The 21,345-nt window shown below is 34.0% G+C and overlaps 3 protein-coding genes across 9 annotated transcripts in view; 1 reads left to right on the forward strand and 2 right to left on the reverse strand.

The window, feature by feature from the left end:
• LOC106670178 (YLP motif-containing protein 1) overlaps positions 1 to 4,152 on the reverse strand; it is a 26,084-nt gene extending 21,932 nt beyond the window's left edge. For 4 of the 6 annotated variants that reach the window (XR_001341042.2, XM_014400268.2, XM_014400269.2 and 1 more), the window contains exons 1-4: positions 3,881 to 4,152; positions 1,391 to 1,617; positions 1,181 to 1,276; positions 1,038 to 1,120 (exon numbers count right to left, since the gene is read on the reverse strand). Coding sequence is in view for 5 of the 6 variants with exons in the window: in XM_014400268.2 (XP_014255754.1) it covers positions 1,038 to 1,120; positions 1,181 to 1,276; positions 1,391 to 1,570 (359 nt within the window). In the remaining variant the exon portion in view is untranslated. The remainder of the gene's footprint in view (positions 1 to 1,037; positions 1,121 to 1,180; positions 1,277 to 1,390; positions 1,618 to 3,880) is intronic. The other 2 variants (XM_014400270.2, XM_014400272.2) reach the window with 2 other exon arrangements.
• A 1,992-nt stretch (positions 4,153 to 6,144) lies between these two features.
• Positions 6,145 to 15,952, forward strand: LOC106670186 (hypoxia up-regulated protein 1). 2 transcript variants are annotated; one of them, XM_014400285.2, is made up of 15 exons: positions 6,145 to 6,336; positions 8,127 to 8,256; positions 8,327 to 8,592; positions 8,652 to 8,857; positions 8,937 to 9,114; positions 9,175 to 9,361; positions 9,447 to 9,794; positions 9,855 to 10,030; positions 10,190 to 10,684; positions 10,808 to 10,973; positions 13,334 to 13,615; positions 13,693 to 13,800; positions 14,879 to 14,942; positions 15,018 to 15,164; positions 15,521 to 15,952. In XM_014400285.2, the coding sequence occupies exons 1-15, from the start codon at positions 6,320 to 6,322 to the stop codon at positions 15,550 to 15,552; spliced, it is 2,802 nt and encodes a 933-aa protein (XP_014255771.1). In that variant the 5' UTR covers positions 6,145 to 6,319; the 3' UTR covers positions 15,553 to 15,952. The 2 variants fall into 2 exon arrangements, with proteins under 2 accessions (XP_014255771.1, XP_024082938.1); XM_024227170.1 differs by lacking the exon at positions 15,521 to 15,952 and adding an exon at positions 15,289 to 15,475.
• LOC106670187 (transmembrane protein 50A) lies at positions 15,874 to 21,013 on the reverse strand. The gene is made up of 4 exons (XM_014400286.2): positions 20,684 to 21,013; positions 17,159 to 17,265; positions 16,920 to 17,086; positions 15,874 to 16,859 (listed from the first exon to the last, which is right to left on the reverse strand). Exons 1-4 carry the CDS (start codon positions 20,774 to 20,776, stop codon positions 16,759 to 16,761), a joined length of 468 nt encoding a protein of 155 aa, XP_014255772.1. The 5' UTR covers positions 20,777 to 21,013; the 3' UTR covers positions 15,874 to 16,758.
• Between the last annotated feature and the right edge of the window lie 332 nt (positions 21,014 to 21,345).

Below are 21,345 nucleotides of genomic sequence, written 5' to 3' on the forward strand. Positions count from 1 at the left end.
GAACTACTGTTTCCTGAAATCCTTTGTCATAAGTAAATGTTTTTTTATTACTGATTACTGATTTATTATAATGCGTACAAGCATGTACAGAGTTGAGCCTATCGTTTCTCGCATTAAATTGGCAATTCCAGCTTTTGTAATTTACAATAAATTACTGGCTGGCCTTTGAGAAACCCACAATGGGTGTTGGCAGTCCAAGTCAAACCTCATCTTATCCGCCCAGCCACCAACAGCTAAGTCATTTTTACCCCCAACACAATTAGTTCCTAACTCCAAATCCATTCTCATTCTATCTCAATTTTAAATACTTTCTTTCTCATATTATATACCTAATTCAAATGAGGCCAGATGGGGTACTCAATATTCCGCCATCGACCCTCTCACACTAAGTGTTCACGCTAATAAATAAATTCACTCTCAATGCACGCTACAGATACAAAACTATCACTACTAGAAACTAATAAAACAATCCCTTTTTCCTCTATGAATCGGAACAGGGGATACTCGCTGCTGTGCTAAAGCACAATTCTCATATTGGGTGGCTCTCCCATACATTCTCTATATGGTGCCATGGAATATCAAATAGGTGGGACACATCGAGCAACCTTTCTCTGCATGCCGGAGATATACGAGAGATTTGGCCAAAAAAGTGTCTATGTGTTACCCTCCCATAAGAATAATAAAAATAGTTCTTTATTATTATTATTTTCACTAATTTCGTGGTCCACTTGACCAATTAATATATTACAATTAATTAAGGTTTTTAGTTGAGCGGCGTATCTAGAAGAAGATCGTGGGTTCGAATCCCGCTCGTGCCATTGACTTTTTTATCTCAACTAAACACCTTAATTAATTGTAATTATTATTATTATTTAAAAAAATGATGGCAGCAGATAACCATTCTTCCCTTTTATAATTTTATTTAACAAACCTAAAAAAGCGTTTATAACATCGATGGTCAGTTACTAGATACACAGTTACATTAGAATAATTGAATTATTTCAATCACAAAAATATTATTTGAAATTAAATCTTACGCTGTTGTAGATGGAGTTTTTGGCTGTTCTGGGGGCGGTGCAGGTACTCCTGTTGTTTGTCCAGCTTGCACTGCTGCCATGTACTAAATAGAAAAAATTGAAATTGTACTCAATTCATATAATTTTAAGGAAATTAGCCTCACTTCTTTTCCGTATTGTTGCTGCCACTGTTGGTATTGTTGTTGCCACTGCTGCCACTGATCCCATTGCTGCTGCTGTTGCTGCCAAGCATTAACACCCTATTGATTTTTATATTTTTATAGTATAATTTGAATAAATGTGTTTTTTGGAGGGACAAAGAGCCATTGGGAAACAAAAAAACAAATGATTAAGTCTTAATTTAAACTACTTACAGCACTGGCAGGGCCTGGCTGAGTATAGTTAGGCCATTGATAAGGTACAGAATACTGAGGAACGGTCGATGCTGCAGCGCCCACGTTTCCAGCTTGGGCCAATGCAGACTGTATTGGCGAAGGATAGCCAGGCATGGAGTAAGAATTGGCCTGAACTCCCCACTGGTTCCATGGCTGCATGTCTTATACAAAATTTTTCTTCCGGGAAAAGGAAAACGGAGTTACAACTGGAATGAAGAAAAAATAGAAGGCTTTAGCCAAGATTTTCAATAAGGTACACACAGTATACCTATAATTTAAATGGACAAGTTAAATACTGTACTTTACAATATATAATATAATTTGAACATTACCAATGGTCAGGAGTACAGACAGACCAAAATGATCAGTAATGACCAAATTACAAGTTCATCACCCTGCAGACCACTCAGAGAAATCTCACATTATACAGAACACTTGAATTATGAATGAAAAATTCAGTTAATGAATGATATTTTATCATAAATTTACATTAACAAAACAGTACTTTTTATGATAAAACATTGCATTAGATTTAAAGCAGTCAATAAATGTCATTACTTTTTTATTTGTATAGTAGTAAGATAAAGAAATTATCTGTAATAAATGAAGGATTAACATCCAACTAATTATTGGGTGCCACAGAACAGGTTCAAACTGCTTTACTACACCTTTTACATATGTATTATTATTAATTAAAATTCTATGCAGAGATTTGAACCCAGAACCTCTAGCATAGCAAACATGAGTCAGATGCCCTAATTACCAAGCCAGCGCGGTACCATCTATATTTGTATATTCTTCTTGGTTCTTGATTTTTAAATGTTCAGATTCAAACATACAGTGTGTGAATAAAATCAAACAATAGCTCATACCACTTAATGTCAATAATTATGAATCTTCTGACAGTGACCAACAAGGAAAAACGAAAAACAAGTTCTTCCCTTCTTTACTAACAAACCTCAAAAAGTGCACTAGCCTAAGTTAGTTAGCTAGGGTTCCCCTCTTCACTTATTTTTTTAGGCATTAATATCTTTTTATGAGACTGTACTGTTTTCAGGCTAATGCTCTACAAAGAATTTATCATTCAAAGGTATTTTTTTACTTAACCAATTATAATCTAAATTTATCTTCTATCAATTTTTGTTTTCTTCAAACTTAGATGCAAACTTATCTTACTTAATTACTCCCCTCTGATAGATTATGTTACCGCTCACTGTAACTCCTGCATGAGGGAAGACCTCTTCCATTTTATGGGTGAGTGTCCCATTCTTTCAGAGTTTCGGGTTCTCATTTTGGGAACTACTAGAGTTTTGAGGGCTTTGATCACAGCTGGGTTTCTATTGCACACGCCGTCTCGGTTTAACCATTTCCACGAGGTGAAACATTTTGCAACATAGAGGTGAAACAAGAATGCGCCATTAATTTGCACAAGACTAGCATGCTGATTATAATAACACCAACTGCTGCATTTGCTATCATGGAGATACTTTTTGATGCTCATTTCCTTCCTCACATCCTCTCTCCTGTTCTTGTTATTTTGAGTTTTATCTTTAGAATCCCTCAAAAATCAGTAGCTGTGATACATTCGGATAAATTGAATGCAGTCGTCCTGCGTCACTCTCATATTCAAGACAAGAGTATTTACACAGAGGGAAACAAATAAAAGCAAACCATTTGATGCGACCTAAAAAACCAACAGCCATCGACTCCTCCAAAACATCCTCGTGCCAAAAGTTTCGCAGTCCCGGCTAGGTTTCCACAATGCAAGAAAAGTTTCACAAAACAGTTGCAAGTGATTTTTGCGATATTTAATCCAGGTGAATATCTTCTATTCAAGTGAAACTCATCTGGCTATCACCTCCAGTAGACGGTTTTTGTTCTAACTTGGTATACTTCCTTAGGAAAATGTGCTTTATTTTTATAAATAGAGTTCTTTTTTCATTCATTCACACAGACACAAAACACAAACAAACCACTGAAGACAGTAAAATGCAACGGACAGGTATAAAAACAAAATGTGTAAATATTCTACTACAATTTGCAGTATTTCATTCAATATTTCAAACGATGAAAACTGTGAAGGGTTAATATCAAACATTTCTCACCCTGCTTTCAAAATAAATTATTAAATTCTGGGAAGAAATTATTGAAATGAAAATATTCGGCAATAAATCGACTAAATAAACAAAAATAGCATTCAAAAACAGCAAAAGAGAAAGATATGAAACTTAATTCGAAAAACAACTAATACAAACTAATAACAGTCAAGATAATTAGGGATAGAGTAATACCCTTAAAACATATATAATACTATTAGAAACTGGTGAAAATCTCTCATAAAAAGTTAATAATACTTTACATTTAGGAAACTGGTAGCCTAATAGAGAAATCACTCATAAATCAAACATACCGAGGCTAGCAATTCTTCTAATAAACAGTATTAAAATAAAACTGAAATGCTGTACTTACAAATAAAAATAAAAACATGTCCCGTTCAGAAAAACGCCGTCGGTTTTCACACAAACTGAATCGTATAGAGTCCCTGGTTCGGAATAATTTACACTACAGTCCCATGATAACGTTTCCGATAAAAAGAGCCTTTAATTAAAACCGTTCGAGGGTCACTATTTTTTAATATTTGTCGGCATCAAAATACAAAAATTAACGAACTCCCTTCTGAAAAGCAGCCGATCAGGTACAATGGATGCCAATCTTCGATTTGATTCCAGGCACAAGGCTATCTTGATAATCGACACCTTTATTGAAGTAGAACTTTTGACGTTCTAAGTTCCCAACTCTGCGTGGTCGTTTTCTTTTTTTTTTACATCGGCTCGTTTTGACCAAGCAAGAAAATTTAACAAACAATCGTTTAATATAATTGGTTTGTTTTTATCGCGATAACTACGCGCCTGATTCAAATCAATGTGGTACACAAATGGAGAAAACTGTGGTACCGCATGTACACGTAAATTAAGAAATCAACTTTTACTAAACCAAGAGTACAATTATAAAACTATCGCACTTGATCTTTATAATAAAATAAAGTGCAATATTTGTACAAAAGTACCGGACCTTTCAAAAACTGCCTAAGCAATAGTTGACAAGGGTTTTTCTACTCACAAACTTGTTTTTAAAAATTGTTATTTAAGAAAAAAAGCCCTAACTTCCAGACATGTGACTCTCTGGACATAATTTTGAAATGTCTGAAGTACGACATGGAGAGGAGGCAATTCCTTTATTAGATATATTCTACTGAAATGTTGACCCTTCCATTCAACCTTGAGATTTTTATTGATTTTGGCAGATATAAAAATGTACGAATATTCCACTTCAGGCAAAACATAAAAAAATCATGATTTGATTGAAATATAAAACAAATAGTTTTACTACAACTGATATAAGGGGGCTACCATCTCGGAGGGAGTCAGTGGATTGGCTTGCTCCTGCTGGGGGACACAGTAGTCCCCAGGGCAAAATGCCCCAGACCCCCAGGGGATGTGTACTTTCATGTATTCATAAAATAAATGATTTTTATCCACTTCCTTGTTAAGGAATTGGTCAGTTAATGCAAGATGTAATAAATGGTATAAAACTGGGAACCACTGAGCCACTGATTGGTCACATGTTAATGGGGCAGATCGCTTCGCTGAAGAAAACAAAAATTATTTTATTAATCTTGTTTTATAAGATTTTTGCAGACTTGTAAAGTTGTAACTCCTCTGGAGCCTTTTTTCTTTAAACAAATTCCTTGATTTTATGTTTGTTTATGTTATCCCAAGAATAGGTTCAGGGCCTTTATATTTATTCGTGCAGGTATGTCTCTTGTCAGTTTGTCTAGCTTTTCATTACATAAAATCCTCCTTTGTGTCCTGGTACCCAAGATATCATCAAGTTGTTTCCTCAGGTTTTGAAGATGTTGAGTACATTAACTTTATGGTTGCTGGGCTATCTGATATTTTGAAAATTTTTTGTAAGTGTGAACTTTAAAATTTTTGAAGGCACAAGCCATCTACTTCAGATTTAAAGACCGAGGTGTGCTTTCTTAATGAGTTTGATCGCTTATATCTTGGGCTTGTATAGAATACCTCTGATCAGTTTTAGAGCTATCTTTATTACCATATCATTCTATCTGATTTTTCTCCAGAATTCTTTTCCTTTGTAGTCTCTCGAGATTTTATAGGATGTGGTAAAGTTTTTCCAAGATCATGTAGAAGACACCAAATCTAAGAATTGGTGTCTGGGTGTCATCAGGTTGTTGCGTTTTCCCAGGTATTGGATGCATTCTCTGACTGTCCCACTATAATTTTAAAGTTATTTTTTAAAAAAAAGGTAAATATAATAATACTTATATATAAGCTGATGTTTCATCTAAAAATCCACCGCTGAAAAGTTTTGATTATGATGATTGTTTTAAGGTAGTGAATATGATTCACTTAGGTTAAATAATTAATGATCAAAATGCCGGATATTGATGAATACCTGAATTATATATCTAATGACCAATTATTTTTTTCTCCAACCGGAAGTGTATATTTTTTACAACATTTTTGTCGCGTTAACTTTAATGAAAATAGAGCAACATAATAGCGATGATAACGACAAATTGATGTTTTGCCCCATGCCTCCATAGAAAAGAGAAGCGAGGAGGCAATGCTGCATTGCCGGTGAGGACGTGAGGTTTCTGTGTGGCAACTGGCATTTACCCCAGATCCGGACCAATAAAATTGAGCCACACATTTCAAAAGCAGTCGAGGTGGAGAAGCTCGCAGCTGATTGGTAACAGTCACGCATGCATTTACGTGGTTAAAATTTAAGATACCTCTTGTTATAAGTCGGCGATTATGATATTTTATATTCGTCCGTCATAATCCCAAGGAGACTGGACTGTGATTAATTACTATATAAATAATGGTGTTGATTAGAGGGTGAGTGAGATTTTCATATAGAACTTTTTACGGCTCTACTCTAGATAAAAGGTTAGACGTGACAGCTGTCCATAAAACACTTTTTATCATTTATTTACAAGAGATGCACCTTCAAATATCATCTTATTTTATTTTTGAAGATTATCGCTCGTAGTGAATTTCTTCGCCAAACTGGATTTATATTTTTAAGACTGATTTTATACAGAACCTGGGTCACCGATAGTGATAGTATCGGCCCGGTTGGAAAGTAGGCATGGAAATTGGAAAGTACTGGTCGAAAGATTTTTTTTTCCAAGACTTTAACCTCATCACATTTGTTTTAACCTTCGATTTCAGTTTATTTAAATAATGTTAAATAAATTGAGTATGTTGTCACTTCTAGCATAGTACATTTTTTAAAATGACCTGACCATGTTTTCACATATTCTACAGTTGCTTAACTCGACAGATAAAACCTTTAAACAAAAAATAATCTGTTTTACTTGTTGTTACATAAACATAACATTTTAATTTGTGCTAATTGGTCAAAATGCTAGAATTGTGTGAGGTAATGAAACAGCTTGATCATAACTGATCCTGGTCTTCTTGGACTATATTTGCTGAAATATTCTTACAAAATATAGAACAAAATAAAGGCAAAATTACATGCGTATTCAGTTGTGTTGGTAAGCTGCATAATAGATGAATATCAGAACTGAACTCTATACATAAAAGTATAACATTTGCTGTGAAAAATTGACCAAAACTGTGTGAACTTTCTTCTGGGATAGTTCGTTGAAGTCTGCAAGGTGGACCTGTAGTTTGATCTTCTGGTTTGAAGATGAATACGTATACTAGGAAGTTGGGGATTTCGTTTCTCAAGCACTTCCGACTTCTGGCTTATTGTACTTTCCTAGTTCCTTAGATCAGTGCAATCGACTCGGATCTTTCTTCTAAGAATTATTTGACTGTTATTGCTTCAGTTCCTTTCCCTGGATTTTCTTCGTATCCATGTTAATCTTCATTATTGAGCAGTTGCCTCGCATTCGAAGAAGATATGGGTGACTGTTTCTTTCTCCTCATTGCATAACCTACAAATGGTGCCACCATATTTTATGTTTTCTCAGATTTCAGTGACTGATATATAGTTCTATCACTTTTCTGAGTTTAGCCCTCTCTAACTGTAGTGAGTTTGCTAGTCTAGGTGAGGATTGTTTTAAGATAAGCTTAGGTATATAGAACCTCTAGAGTTCATCCACTTCTCCTTTAATCTTTTTTGGATCTATTCTGTGATAGAGAATTCTATGTTGGGTTTTTTATTTTGTACTCTTCTTTTCTGGTAGTTGACTTTTTGTATTCTTAGGTTTCTTTTTAGGGACTAGACAACCATCAAAAGAAAATGAGTTTGATGGTTGTCTAGTTTCTGAAAAGAAACCCAAGAAATATGTTTTTTTTTTGTTACTCCAAGAATAGGTTCAGGGCCTATATATGATCAGAAGATCCTCCCTTGGTAAGTGTCTTTTCATTACCCAAAAGTCCATTGTGTCATGGCACCCAAGATATCAGGTTTTTCTACCTGATGATGAGCATTTTTTGTGAAATTTGGATAACTGCCTAAAACTTCTGTTAGTAAACTATCTATTCTATAAAGTGATACAAATTATTCCTCATGACAAACTTTAAATATTTATTTTATATAATTTGTTAGGAGGTACAGAGTAGAAACAAAAATTTCACCAGTTTCAAAACATATAATTTCAGATAAACTTCAGAATTTGTCTTTTAATTTGTTTTATTTTATTTATTTTCAGAAATTTAAGGCTACCTTTCTATCTAGCTTTATGCATAGTTTTTATATTAGAATGTATAGTACAAACTCGAGCTGTTTCGGTTATGAGTATAGACTTTGGCAGCGAATGGATGAAAATTGCAATAGTTTCTGTAAGTTTGTACGAATACTATTAAGAAAATAATCAAAAGTTGTAATATTCTCATTACCTTATTTTTTCAGCCTGGCGTGCCAATGGAAATAGCTTTAAATAAAGAGTCTAAACGAAAGACACCGATAGCAATTGCATTCCGTGATGAAGAAAGAACATTTGGCGAGGATGCAATGGGAGTTTGTGTCCGTTTTCCTAAAAACTGCTATGTTTATCTATTAGATCTTCTAGGAAAGAAAGTCGACAATCCTATAGTTAAATTATTCCAGCAAAGGTTTCCTTATTATGACATAGTGCCAGATCCTGATAGGGGGACAGTTGTATTTCAACATGACTCGTATGTTTTTGTTTCATTTGATTTGGGATTGGTTTATTAATTATGAAATTGTTTTGTAGAGAAACAACATTTAGTGTTGAAGAACTAGTAGCAATGATGATTAGCAAAGCACAGGAAATAGCACAAAATTCTGCTGGACAGGTAATTAATGAAGCTGTTATTACAGTGCCTGGGTTTTTCAACCAAGCTGAAAGACGTGCAATGATCCAGGCAGCAGAATTAGCCGGTATTAAAGTTTTACAACTGATTAATGATTACACAGCAGGTAATTTATTTTTTCTTGTTAGTCCTTTTTTTTTTTTTTTTTTTAAATAAAAGTTGCTCATCTTAATTATTTGACCCAGTGGCTTTGAATTATGGCATATTCAGACGGAAAGATTTTAATGAAACAACTCAATACATAATGCTATACGATATGGGCTCTTCAAGTACTTCAGCTACTGTAGTAGGTTATCAAGTCGTAAAAACAAAAGAAAAAGGATATGTCGAAAGCAATCCTCAACTTACTATTCTCGGTGTCGGGTAGGTGACATGGGTTTAAACCCAAGTGGTCAACAATTAATTTGGGAGTTTTGTTTTTAGCTATGACAGAACATTAGGTGGGCTTGACATGCAATTGAGATTGAGAGACTATTTGGGCAAGAAATTCAATGAAATGAAAAAGACGAAAAATGATGTCTTTAAAAATCCCCGTTCTCTGGCTAAGCTTTTCAAAGAAGCCGGAAGGCTAAAAAATGTACTCAGTGCCAACATGGAACATTTCGCCCAGGTAAACTGACAAATTATAAAATTTTAATTAGTCTGTAAAGTATCAAAGGTTCAGTTATTTATTTTAAAATTGTTTTGCTTTTAAGGTAGAAGGGTTATTGGACGAAGTAGATTTTAAGCTACAGGTGACAAGGGATGAGTTTGAAAACCTCTGTAAAGATCTTTTTGACCGGGTTCAGCAGCCGATCGAGACTGCTTTGAAAACGTCCGGTCTTACAATGGATGTTATAAGTCAAGTAATCTTAGTCGGAGCCGGAACCCGAGTCCCAGCTGTTCAAGAACGACTTACAGCATCAGTCGGCATGGAGCTTGGAAAGAATCTGAACACGGATGAAGCTGCTGTTTTTGGAGCCGTGTACAAAGCCGCTGATCTTTCAGCCGGGTTTAAAGTTAAGAAATTTGTCACAAGAGATGCTACATTATTTCCAGTTCAGGTCAGTTATGTTTTATTATGCACTAATACTCTATTTTTAAAACGGTAATATTTTGTTCAGGTTACTTTTGAAAGAGAAGGGGACAGTGGAGCTCCCAAGCAAATGAAAAGAACATTATTCGGATTAATGAATCCTTACCCACAAAAGAAAATACTTACTTTTAACAAAAATTTGACTGACTTTGAGTTTCATGTCGTCTATGGTGATATTGAATATCTCGGGGAAAAAGAAATAAGGTATTTTACCATTTTTTTGTGTTTATGATGATTTGTAATTGTATCCAAATAGGATTTGAAAGACTGACATCCTTTTAATTTATTATATTGCATTAAAAAACAACAAAAAAATTCAATTTTTTGTTATGTTAAAAGTAATTTTTTTTATTTTATGCTCAGTACAATTGGAACGACTCATTTGAGTAAAGTATCACTATCGGGGGTTGCTTCTGCTGTACAGAAGAATGTTGGTCCCAATACAGATGTTAAAGGCATAAAAGTCCATTTGAACATGGATGAAAGTGGCCTTTTGCATCTTGTGAATGTTGAACTTGTCGTTGAAAAAACCATCCCCGAAGGCGGCACAGAACCTGAAGAGTCACCATTGTCCAAACTGGGAAGCACAATAAGCAAACTATTTACTGGACCGGAAGAAACTTTGAAAGAGAATATAGATAAACCTGAAGAGAAAGAAGAGAGTGGCGAGACTGAGAAAAAAGGGGAAAAGGGACCGGAAAGCAATAAGACCAAAGAAGAGACTGAAAAAGACGATAAAAAGGCAAAAGAAGAAGCTAAACCCAAGCCGGTTGTCATCAGGGAACCAATTGAAGCAAAGGAGGAACTACTCATTGTGCCGAGCTTGGATAAACAGCAATTAGAACAATCAAATTCTAAGTAAGTCGCATATATCCTATTTGCATAATTCGTTCAAAAAATTTTGGTTTTAGTTCTATACAAACAAAAGTAAATTTTTGACTAACCCTTGTTAAGTTGTTTAGATGAATTTTGTTTTTGTAGGATTGCAGAATTGAACAAAAAAGATGAATCCAAAAGAAAGCATGAAGGTGCATTGAATGCGCTTGAAAGTTTTGTTTTTGAAGCACGGAACAAGTTGTTAACTGAAGAATACCAACAGGCGTCTACACCTGAGGAAGTCAAAGCCGTTAATGATTTGTGTGAAAAAGTAAGTTATTTAACAAACAGCAAAGTTTAAAAATAATATATTTGGCGCTTAAAATTTTTAGAACTGTTCAGTAGTCCACATACTTCATATGCTGGCATTTTTTGTCGTATCTAAAATTAAAATATTAAGTCTAGTTAAATAACGAGTTTACCCAATATTCAGTTTATATATTTAGTACTGTTAACATCCCTCCCTCCACATGAAACTAAAAGAAATTCATATATAAATAATCATATTCTTCAGATTGTCGAGTTTGACAAAAGCTTCCTCATTTAACAAGCTTTCCATTTGTACATCTCATTTCAAGAAAGGGCAATTGATCTTTGAACCTTGAAACTTGTATTTGTATAAGATGGCGGTCTGATGTTATAAAGCAAAGGTACGAAATAGAGATAATGAGCAGAACAATTTTTATATATGTGTGGTATTTAGTGACTGTTAGTCAATGATTACTCGGAACTTTTTACGGAACAGTTTAGAACTCACTCGGGCGGCACTCTCAACACGACACACAAAAATGACACATCTATCAAAAACCAACACTGGCCCTGAATCTCAATAAAGATCGAAAAGTTGGCATGACAAAGAATATGTTTTTCTAAAACCTACGTCACACCAGACCACATCTCACACAAATAATTTTATTTATGCTATTTTTGTCATTTTGTAATACTTAGTATGTATAAATTGATCTTGTGCACTATTGCCAATGACTTCTCTTTGCTGATTATTCATGCGAACAATAAACTGATGAGAACTCGAGAACAAATCTGAGTCGGTGGTTTCTTGTAAACCTTGAAACAAAAAGATAAAAATAACATAATATTATTAATACTTAACTTACAAATTTTATTATTATATAATTAATTTTTATTCACTTGTTTTGTGGTCCGCTTGACCAATTAATATCTTACAATTAATTAAGGTATTCAGTTGAGATAAAAAAGTCAATGGGGCAATGGCACGAGCGGGATTCGAACCCACGATCTTTGGCTTAATACACTGCTGCTCTACCACTTGAGCTATCGTGACCTTGATCCACTCGGACACTAACCTCCCATCTCAACCACACCTTTTGAATTTTTGAAACATGGCAAAAAGGAGGGAAAATTTAAAAGGTGTGGTTGAGTTGGGAGGTTAGTGTCCAAGTGGATCGAGGTCACGATAGCTCAAGTGGTCGAGCAGCGGCATATTTAGGCGAAGGTCGTGGGTTAATCCCGCTCGTGACATTGACTTTTTTATCTCAACTGAAAGCCTTAATTAATGGTAAACAATTAATTTTTATTTTATTGAGTTTTCTGTATAAAACCAAGACAGTCACATATTGTAAATTTTAGTTTTATAAAATTGAGGAAGTTTTTGATCAAATTTTACAATAATGTTTTTTTTATTTTTATTTTTTATTTTTTTTATAAAGAAATTAACTATATAAATGTACGAAGTGAAAAATTATTTTTAAGAATGTTTATTTGCCATTTAGTGGTACCTAACATTTTATGTCACATCTCTTTACTTTCTGTTGGGTGTGTGCATAAGTTTTTTCAATTTTCACAAAAAAAAGTCAAACTTTCAAAATAAACATTTTTTTAATAGAAATTAACTATATAAATGTAAGAAGTGTAAAATTATTTTTAAGAATGTTTATTTGCCATTTAGTACCTAACATTTTGTCACATCCCTTTACTTTCTGTTGGATGTGTGCATAAGTTTTTTCAATTTTCACAAAAAAAGTCACTTTCAAAATAAACATTTATTTTATCTTTAATCTAATACATGATGTCCTTCATTTTCCAAAACATACCAGCAATATTGTGGTAGCAGATTTGTAAAAGTCTGATGACTTAGACTTTACTTTCAACATTTCCTTACCTTTCTAGTGATTTTCTAGGGAGCAGAACAAGTAAGAATAGGAAGGGGCAAGGTCTGGAATGTACGATGGGTGGGGTGTTAGGCTGAAACAAGAAGTTGCTTCAATTCTCTGGGGCTGGATGTTTTTCCTTCAAAGCTGCGCTGAGACGCCGTAGCTGGGCATAGTATATCTCTATTGTAAGGGTCTGGTTGTGTGGTAACAGATCCCTCTAAATTAATTATTCCTTGAATATACCACCAGACAGACAGTAGGACCTTACGAGGGTGTAATCCTGCTCTTTTAATAGGGGTTTTCCTAACCTAGAGCTAACGGGGCCAACAGGTAATAAAGGATTGCCTATACATGGGTGAAAGTCGAAATTTAAAAAAAAACCGCTTTTTTTTGCTACGTATGCACACCCAATATAATTTTTATTGTCCAAAATTATTTCTTTAATAGGTTTTTTTAAGTTTATCGGTCAATGTATTGCATCGCAATTAATGTTTTAAAGATGTCCGAGTGGTTGGATGAAGAAGGTTTCTCAGCAGATGTTGACACGCTCGAGACAAAATTGACAGAGCTGAAGAAAGTTACAAAAAATATATGGAGCCGTGTCAAGGAGCATCAAGAAAGACCCGAGGCGCTAACTGCACTGAATTCGATGCTGAATGTAAGTCAGGGATTCTTGATGACGATAAAAAATGTCACTTCACAACAGGCAGATACACCGGAAGGCTCGGTATTCACACAAGTCGAAATTGACGGTCTTGAAAAAATGATAAAAGAAACATTGGTAAGTTAATTTGTATAATTTATCTCAATATTTTTAAAATTTTGTATCGGTTAATATTGGACACATTTATCTTCTAGGACTGGAAGGAAAAGGCAGTTCTAGAACAAAATTCACAGCCACTGTCTGAACATCCAAAACTTACACTCAAACTTATTGGTGAAAAGATGGCACTACTCGATCAAATGGTAATTTTAAATGTATTTATTATGTTTATTAAACCAAATAAATTGTTATTGGCGTCACACATTATATCTCTAGTCCTTGGAAAAAGTATGTAAATCGATTTATACTGAAAATTAGATAATTCATTTTTCAAGGCGTGGGTAATTGTCAGCCTAAGCCACAAGGGCATAATTGTTTTTTGTTTTTGAGTATCTCAGAGTTGTAGAAGTCTTTTCAGTCAAGTATGTTTAGCTATTTTTCTCAATGGGTGATGATTCTAATAATAAATAATACTATAATGATAATAAATTTGGTGGTCATCGGGTTGAGTGATTCCTTCTTCGAGAGAAAAGGGGCACTATACGATTGCCAGGGCCAAGTGGAAAATGGAGCCCAACAAATGCTTGTGGTGAGGCCTCATGTCTTCAAAGGCAAAAATGAGAAAGACCTCCCCCCCCCCAAAAAAAAAAAAAAAAAAAAATCACGTGGCAATGACAAATCAAAGGACAAAGGAATCCCAACTTTTTTTTCCAGCTTTTCACTGTCTTCAGCCTATGGAATAAAGTTCAATTTTATTACAATTAATTAAGGTTTTTAGTTGAGATAAAAAAAGTCAATGGCACGAGCGGGATTCGAACCCTCGATCTTCGGCTTGATACGCCGCTGCTCTACCACTTGAGCTATCATGACCTCGATCCACTCGGACACCAACTTCCCATCTCAACCGCAAAAAAATGGCAAAAAGGAGGAAAAATTCAAAAGGTTGAGATGGGAAGTTAGTGTCTGAGTGGATCGAGGTCACGACAGCTCAAGTGGTAGAGCAGCGGCGTATCAAGCCGAAGATCGTGGGTTCGAATCCCGCTTGTGCCATTGACTTTTTTATCTCAACTTAAAACCTTAATTATTTGTAATATATTAATTGTCAAGCGGACCACGAAATTAATGAATTTTAATGAGTTCAATTTTATATTTTATTATAATCATATTGTTGGATGTCAAATTAATCAAAATAGATATTTGTAGCAGTAACATTGTTGTACATTTGTAAGATGTGTTGCAATAAACTTCATATAAATATTTAATATATAAATAAAATTCCAGGTAAAATACCTCGTAAATAAGGCAAAAATATGGAAAGCAAAACTTCCTGATGACAAAACAAAGGGTAAGAATATCATTTTAATTAAATTAATACTATATTTTCACATTTATGTACATATATATTATATTTGTTTTGTAGAAAAAGTGAATGAGACACAGGGTACGAATACAACACAGAACACGACAGAGAAGGTAGTCCCAGAGCCTGTAGAAGTTCCTCTAGACGATAAGCCAGAAAAGTCCGAAGAAGAATCATCTAAGCCTACTGAAAAGACTGATGAAACTGGTAATCTATGAATTTTATTTAACACGCTTTTTTACATGTTTTCTAAAACTATTTGCACAATATTCGTTTTGCTTCTCTGTTCTGTTATTAATTTATTTATTTATTCAGCTGTTTGTTGTTTCAGACGTTGATACTAAAGTTCCATCTATGTTCACAACAGCTTTAATTGTTACTATTATCCACATCCTCTTCCAAGCTCCTAATGCATTCTGACAATTGTCGTTTTTTTATCGTTTGTTACCACTTTTGTTTTAACCATGCTGCATGTTCTTATTTCCTTCCTAGATTGTTTTAGATTCATTCTTACACTACTGAAAGTTAATCATGTTTTTTGTTTTGTTTGTTTTTATTTGTAGAAAGTGAAAAGAAGAAACATTCAGAACTGTGAAAATGTCGATAAAACTCTCAACATAACAGCGTATTAAACTCACTGATATTTTAAAAATTCCAGAAATAGCCTTTCAAATTAATATGAATACTATCTATCAAGGAACTATTACGATGTAATTTATTTAAATTCTCAGGAAGAAGTTTGTTTTTAAAAAAGAACTGGCTACCGAAGAAGTGTAATTGTTTTTAAGTGCAATGCAGTGGCTAAAGTTGTTCATCTGTCTATTTTCTATTGAACTATTTATTGAACTTTGTCTTGTATATAATATTTGGGTATTGTGATTACTTTAGACGGGAATCAAGAGTATTGTGATGTTAGTTTTTTTTTTTTTTTTTAATTAAACCGGTTTGATCAGAATTGTTCAGTATTAAATGAATAATCCAAAATTTCAAAACTATTTATTGCTGTATTCTTTTTTTTACCAAAAATTAATTTATTTCCACAAAATATTTTTGTGGAAGTATTGTAAAACAAAAGGGATTTCATTATTATTATTATTAAGATTATTTAATGATCACCCAAGTCTTAATTTACCCGTTTACAATAGTAAAATTAATAAAGAATATAAATATATTCTTCATGATGTATGTATTACCCTTTCAATTTCCTATTGGCAAACAGTATTTTTCAGTTTTTGTTTCCAGTAATTGCTCAATAGAGTCCAATGATTTGTAACTTGAAGAAAAGCATATTTGTTCAATTGTTAATTCATAAATTATACTTAAACATTTTCCATTTTCTTTAAATATACTATTTTTTGTTATAATTTTTATTGTTTAATGTTATATATTTTTTAAAGGGCTTTTTATTTCCAACATTCAACAATTGTACTGAAAGTTAGAAAACTTACAACAATTTCAAATATATATAGGGATACAACTCACATAAAATGATTTTGTAAGTCACACTTCAATGCAGAAAATGTCCAGCAGGATAAAGGAGAATATGTATAGGTGTATTGCTTTTTCTGTTATTCATTTTGATATTGGTGATAATTGACAGTTCATAAAATGCTGCAATAGGCATTTAGGAAGAAATGTATTTACATAGAAAATAAAAAATACAATAAAATCAATGCACTCTACTGTAAATAAATATTTAAATAAATAAAAAATTAGTTTTTAAATGTTTAGGTAAAATTAATTTTAAGCAGACTGTGCAGTACAATGTTATGTTTTATTAAAATGAGACTTTTTGTTAGGCTTAACCCCAGGGGTCTTCCACTCTTCCAAATTTAAATATAAGTGACCCGACGAGAATGAATACATTTTGCAGTAGAAGGGCAACTCCTATCCACTTGGGATCTGGAACAAGAGAAAACAACATAAAATACATGGTACTAATACACTTGTCAAAATAAGTACTTGTCACGTGTCCGGCAAAATCGCTGAAAAATATCCAACAAGATGCGATGACAGCGGCGAACCCGCAGACAAAACCGATGAACAACCAAAGCCTTGCGCCTCTCGGCCCCATACATCCACCAGAGTAGAGTTCATTTTGAGTTTGGGAATTAGAGACTACGTTAATCCTAAAAAAGTCGGGGTTGTTTTGTTTTATCCATACTTTCAACCAAAAGTAAAAGGTGAATCTGTTTACTTACATGAATAATGATATTGTACCGGCAACACCACAAATATGATAGGCTCCGTGGAAAACATCCGAATGAGTAACATTAGCATCAATGATTAACCACCAACCTGTAAAAAACTATAAAAACAAATGGGTTTTAAAGCTAAGTTACAAAATATGGGTATATTTAGCTGAAAAAATTTCACATTGTTAACATGTTCAATAGCTAACGTCCAATCTGCAGGATGGATGCAGCTAAATAAAAAAAAGGAAAAATTGAAATCCTAGCTCGCATGTGATGTTCCAAATTACTCCTTGGCAAACTCCTTTGAACATCAGGTTCACTATATTCTAAGCTGAGATCCGTGCAATCCAACTCCATGTTCAGGAAGTGATAAAGAATAAAATGAAAGGTGCACCGTGCATTTACATACTTTTGGACAAGCAGGCAGCTATAAAAAGCACTAAATGCACATTTTCATTCAATTTTGGACTGCCTAATGACCCTAGAAGAACGTAAGATGGTGAGGTGGGTTCTGGGCCATTACGGTATAGGACATGAAAAGGCTGAACAATTAGCCAAAGAAGGGGCTGCTTTTTCACCCGTGGGACCCGAACCACAACTAAGCACACCGTTGAAGCTGGGAAAATGCTTACGAAAAACTAAAGCACTAGGTATGAAGCAAGTTGAGATTCATAAATACTTCAGAAGGAAGGTGAAGGAATCTACACTCACCGGTTTTGATGCTACTTATTGATGATATTTTCTTCAATAAAGTGCCCTAGACAAGAATGGCCCAAAGCCGATATGTATTTGAGTAATATCTAAATAAGTGTAGGTGACCCAGAGCAGGTTTAACTTATGTTGACTTGCAGATCAACACACATCATTAATTATAATAACATAATAAAATTATATTGAGCATCAGATGCCTAGATAAAACAATCTTACCAGTTAGAAGTGTGCAACTGGCCTTAAGGTCCAGAAGTCCACAGATCTTTCATTTATGCCAGGAGAATTTTTAAAGTATTTAGCCATCACACAGTTAAGATAGTCAAATCTGACATCAGATACCTGGAAAATCATAGCAAATATGCAGCCAACCTTGTGGAAGCCTATGATTGAGTTCTTTACACACCTCAGGCAACTAAATAAGTACACAGACAATTTTTTTGAAGTTGTTGCATCGCTCTTAACCCTTAAGTCTGTGCAACAGGTACAACGGGTTTGCCATTGAGGAAAACTTGCTTATGGTGAATGGTGAGGAGTACTGAAGGGTCCTTCCATCCAGGTACCCTTTCAGTGTGTAATTTGGATTAGATGGTAAGTCGCAAATTTCATAGTTTTTATCAGCTTAATGAATCAAATTTACAATTTGACAATAAATTAAATTAAAATTTCAGGCAATTGTAAACAATATGTGAAACATTTTGTTCTACTATGTATGACTACATCTTCCATGTAATTTTGCAATTCCCTCCTACTAGAAATTCTCAGCTCCTCAGGTGCTTTTGCTGAAAAATCCAAGGCGCTAAGCATCTTCCGAATCGAGCAAATCACTTAAGGCCAGCGCTTTCTCATACAACACCATCACCATAATCATTACAAATTTTCTTAGAAGTTTGAGCTGCTGTTTTCCATTTGCAATAATAAAATCCTTATTACATTTTTAAACCTTTTTTCTCTGTTTTCCAGGTAACAATTTTTTTTTTTTTTAAATTGGCCTTATGATCTTGCATATTAGCCTTAGTACGAATTCTTGTGTGTTCAAATTGGGGGTTATCAGGAAAAAAGGGCCAGAGGCGACGGTGGGAATCGAACCCACGACCGCGGCGTGAGAGTCTCTCATGCTAACCACTCGGCTACCGCGGTCCCCCAGAACCACAAAAGTTTGTGTGGTTTTTCATTTATTGTTTTAATACCATTAATCAGCATTTCTTTTTACAAAGTTGGATTAGGTGTTTATATCATGTAATACCAAGAGGATAATGCAATGGTTCATAAAAAAAAGTGTTTTGAGCAGTTTACTGTAAATTATAAAATATTTTATTTCTCATGGCTTCAAAAATCCATATTTCATGCTTACTTATGGTGTGAATTTAAGCATGAAAATAGGGTGGCCAAGACCGCTCATAAAATCCACTGTTTTCAGAGATGAAACAATAAATGAGCCCACTGCTCGAAAGTGGTTTAACAAGTTTCCTTGTGGGAATGGGGGGTTTGAAGATTAACCATTTTCTGGAAGACCTTCTGTCTTGACTGATGACAATTTGATGGAGCTATCGAATAGCTTTTACACAGCTATACTAGCTCTATGTATATCGTATGCTATGTAGAAATATACTTTGTGCAGTGAAAGTAATGAAAGGCAAATGTTTCGATGCTGGAGCTTAACAATGGTCAATTTATGAGGGGAAGCCATTTGCTCTGCTTATAGGTCTTCCCAAGTCTATGTAAGCTAAAGCAAAACACAGACAACTTTCTAGTGGCCACGTGCCGGTTCAACACGAACCTTCTGACACGTTTAACACAAATCAAGTTTGATAACTTTCCTAAATTTGTGGTCATTCAAGACAGAATGTCTACCAGAAAGTGGTTCATTTTCACCACTTATGTCTAATGCACGCGCTTATTGTCTCATCATCCAATGCATTGCAAATTTTATTGCCCAGGTCACCCTAGTAGCGAGCCTAAATTCATACAATAAGTACGCACATAAATTCTAGGATTTGAAGCCATGAGAAATTTTTTTTTTATAGTTTACAGTGAATTGTTCAAGACATTTTTTTCTTAACGAACTGATGAATTCCTCTTGGTATTATATGATAACACTTAATCCTACTATGTAAACAGAAATGTTGATGAAAAAATGCACAAACTTTTTTCATTACTTGGTTAATTAGCCAAACATAATGTGAAAATAGGAGAACTCGAATGAAACTAACGAATAAATACACCTCAACTAATCCCTTTTCAGTGTGTAAACAATAACTAGAAGGATAATGAAAAGAAGGATAAAATCGAATTATTGAAAAATACTTTGGACTTATTTTACAGCCCAATATTTCATATGTAGTTTAGCCAGTTCTGATCGTCTGGGTTTGGGCCTGTCAAATGCGTTTCAAACCTGACCAGGATGATTGAAATTGACCAAAATTCAGTCTTCAAAAAGTAATCTCACAAAAATGTGTAACCGCTTTACAAAGAAAGATGGACTTTTTATGGCAAATAATTAATCAATTGAAAAAAAGGTCATTAACGCTAATTTTATTTATACGCCAACACCTTTAATCCCTTTTAGTGAAATAAAACGTTATAGTTTAATCATGTCTTAAAGTCAGCCAGTGAATGTCTAAAATCTTCTTGGTTTTCTCATCAAGCACATTCTTATTAAATTAATTATTGTAACAGAAATCTCCTGAGAAAGACATTCAATCTTGAACATGAATGTTTTGTTTTCATGCAGGAAAAGTGGAACTGTTTCACTGTACAACACAACATAATAATATATAATTACATAACACGTAAATATTTACAATATGGTGAAGTAATTACCAATGTTCCTGATACGAAGGAAGCTAAAGCGTTCCTTTTATCTCCTCCTTCGAACCAGATGCAAGAAGTCAAATATTCCATTAAACTGCCCATGTTTTCTTTTCCACTCCCTTGGCTTTTCTCTCTCGATTGACTTTGTTAAAAAAATGTAACTAGAAACTGTCAAACAAAGGAGCCACTGAAAGGACGCACGGTTAAATATTTCACATATAATACTGCAACTTAAATTCCCATCAACAATAACAAAAACGGTAAGTTAAAGGTTTACACGATCAGAACGTTCAACGTTCAACGATCAGGCAATGATCATGATCGTGCGGTTCCAACATGCAACGATGAAAATAACAATCGATACATTTTTCAAACATCGATACGAAATCGAAATTTTTAAAAATTTATATTTATTTTATGAGAAGAAAATTGTGTACAAATATAATAACGTTGATTGATAAATTGGCTACTTTTACTTATGAATAATCACGTTTTTCTACTCAGTACCAACATAAATCTCTCTCTATTAGTTTCAGGGTTTTTATTCTTCCAAATATCTCTGAAGACTGTCTAAGTTTTCTTTTATTTTATATGTCATATTTTACAGATTTGAACATTACACTTATTTTTCTGCCAATGCACGCGTAAAATGTTGATCAATGTGTCCCACT

This window comes from Cimex lectularius, unplaced genomic scaffold (assembly GCF_000648675.2).
Source record: "Cimex lectularius strain Harlan isolate CLEC.00 unplaced genomic scaffold, Clec_2.1 scaffold134, whole genome shotgun sequence".
In the NCBI taxonomy this organism is placed as follows: Eukaryota; Metazoa; Arthropoda; class Insecta; order Hemiptera; family Cimicidae; genus Cimex; species Cimex lectularius.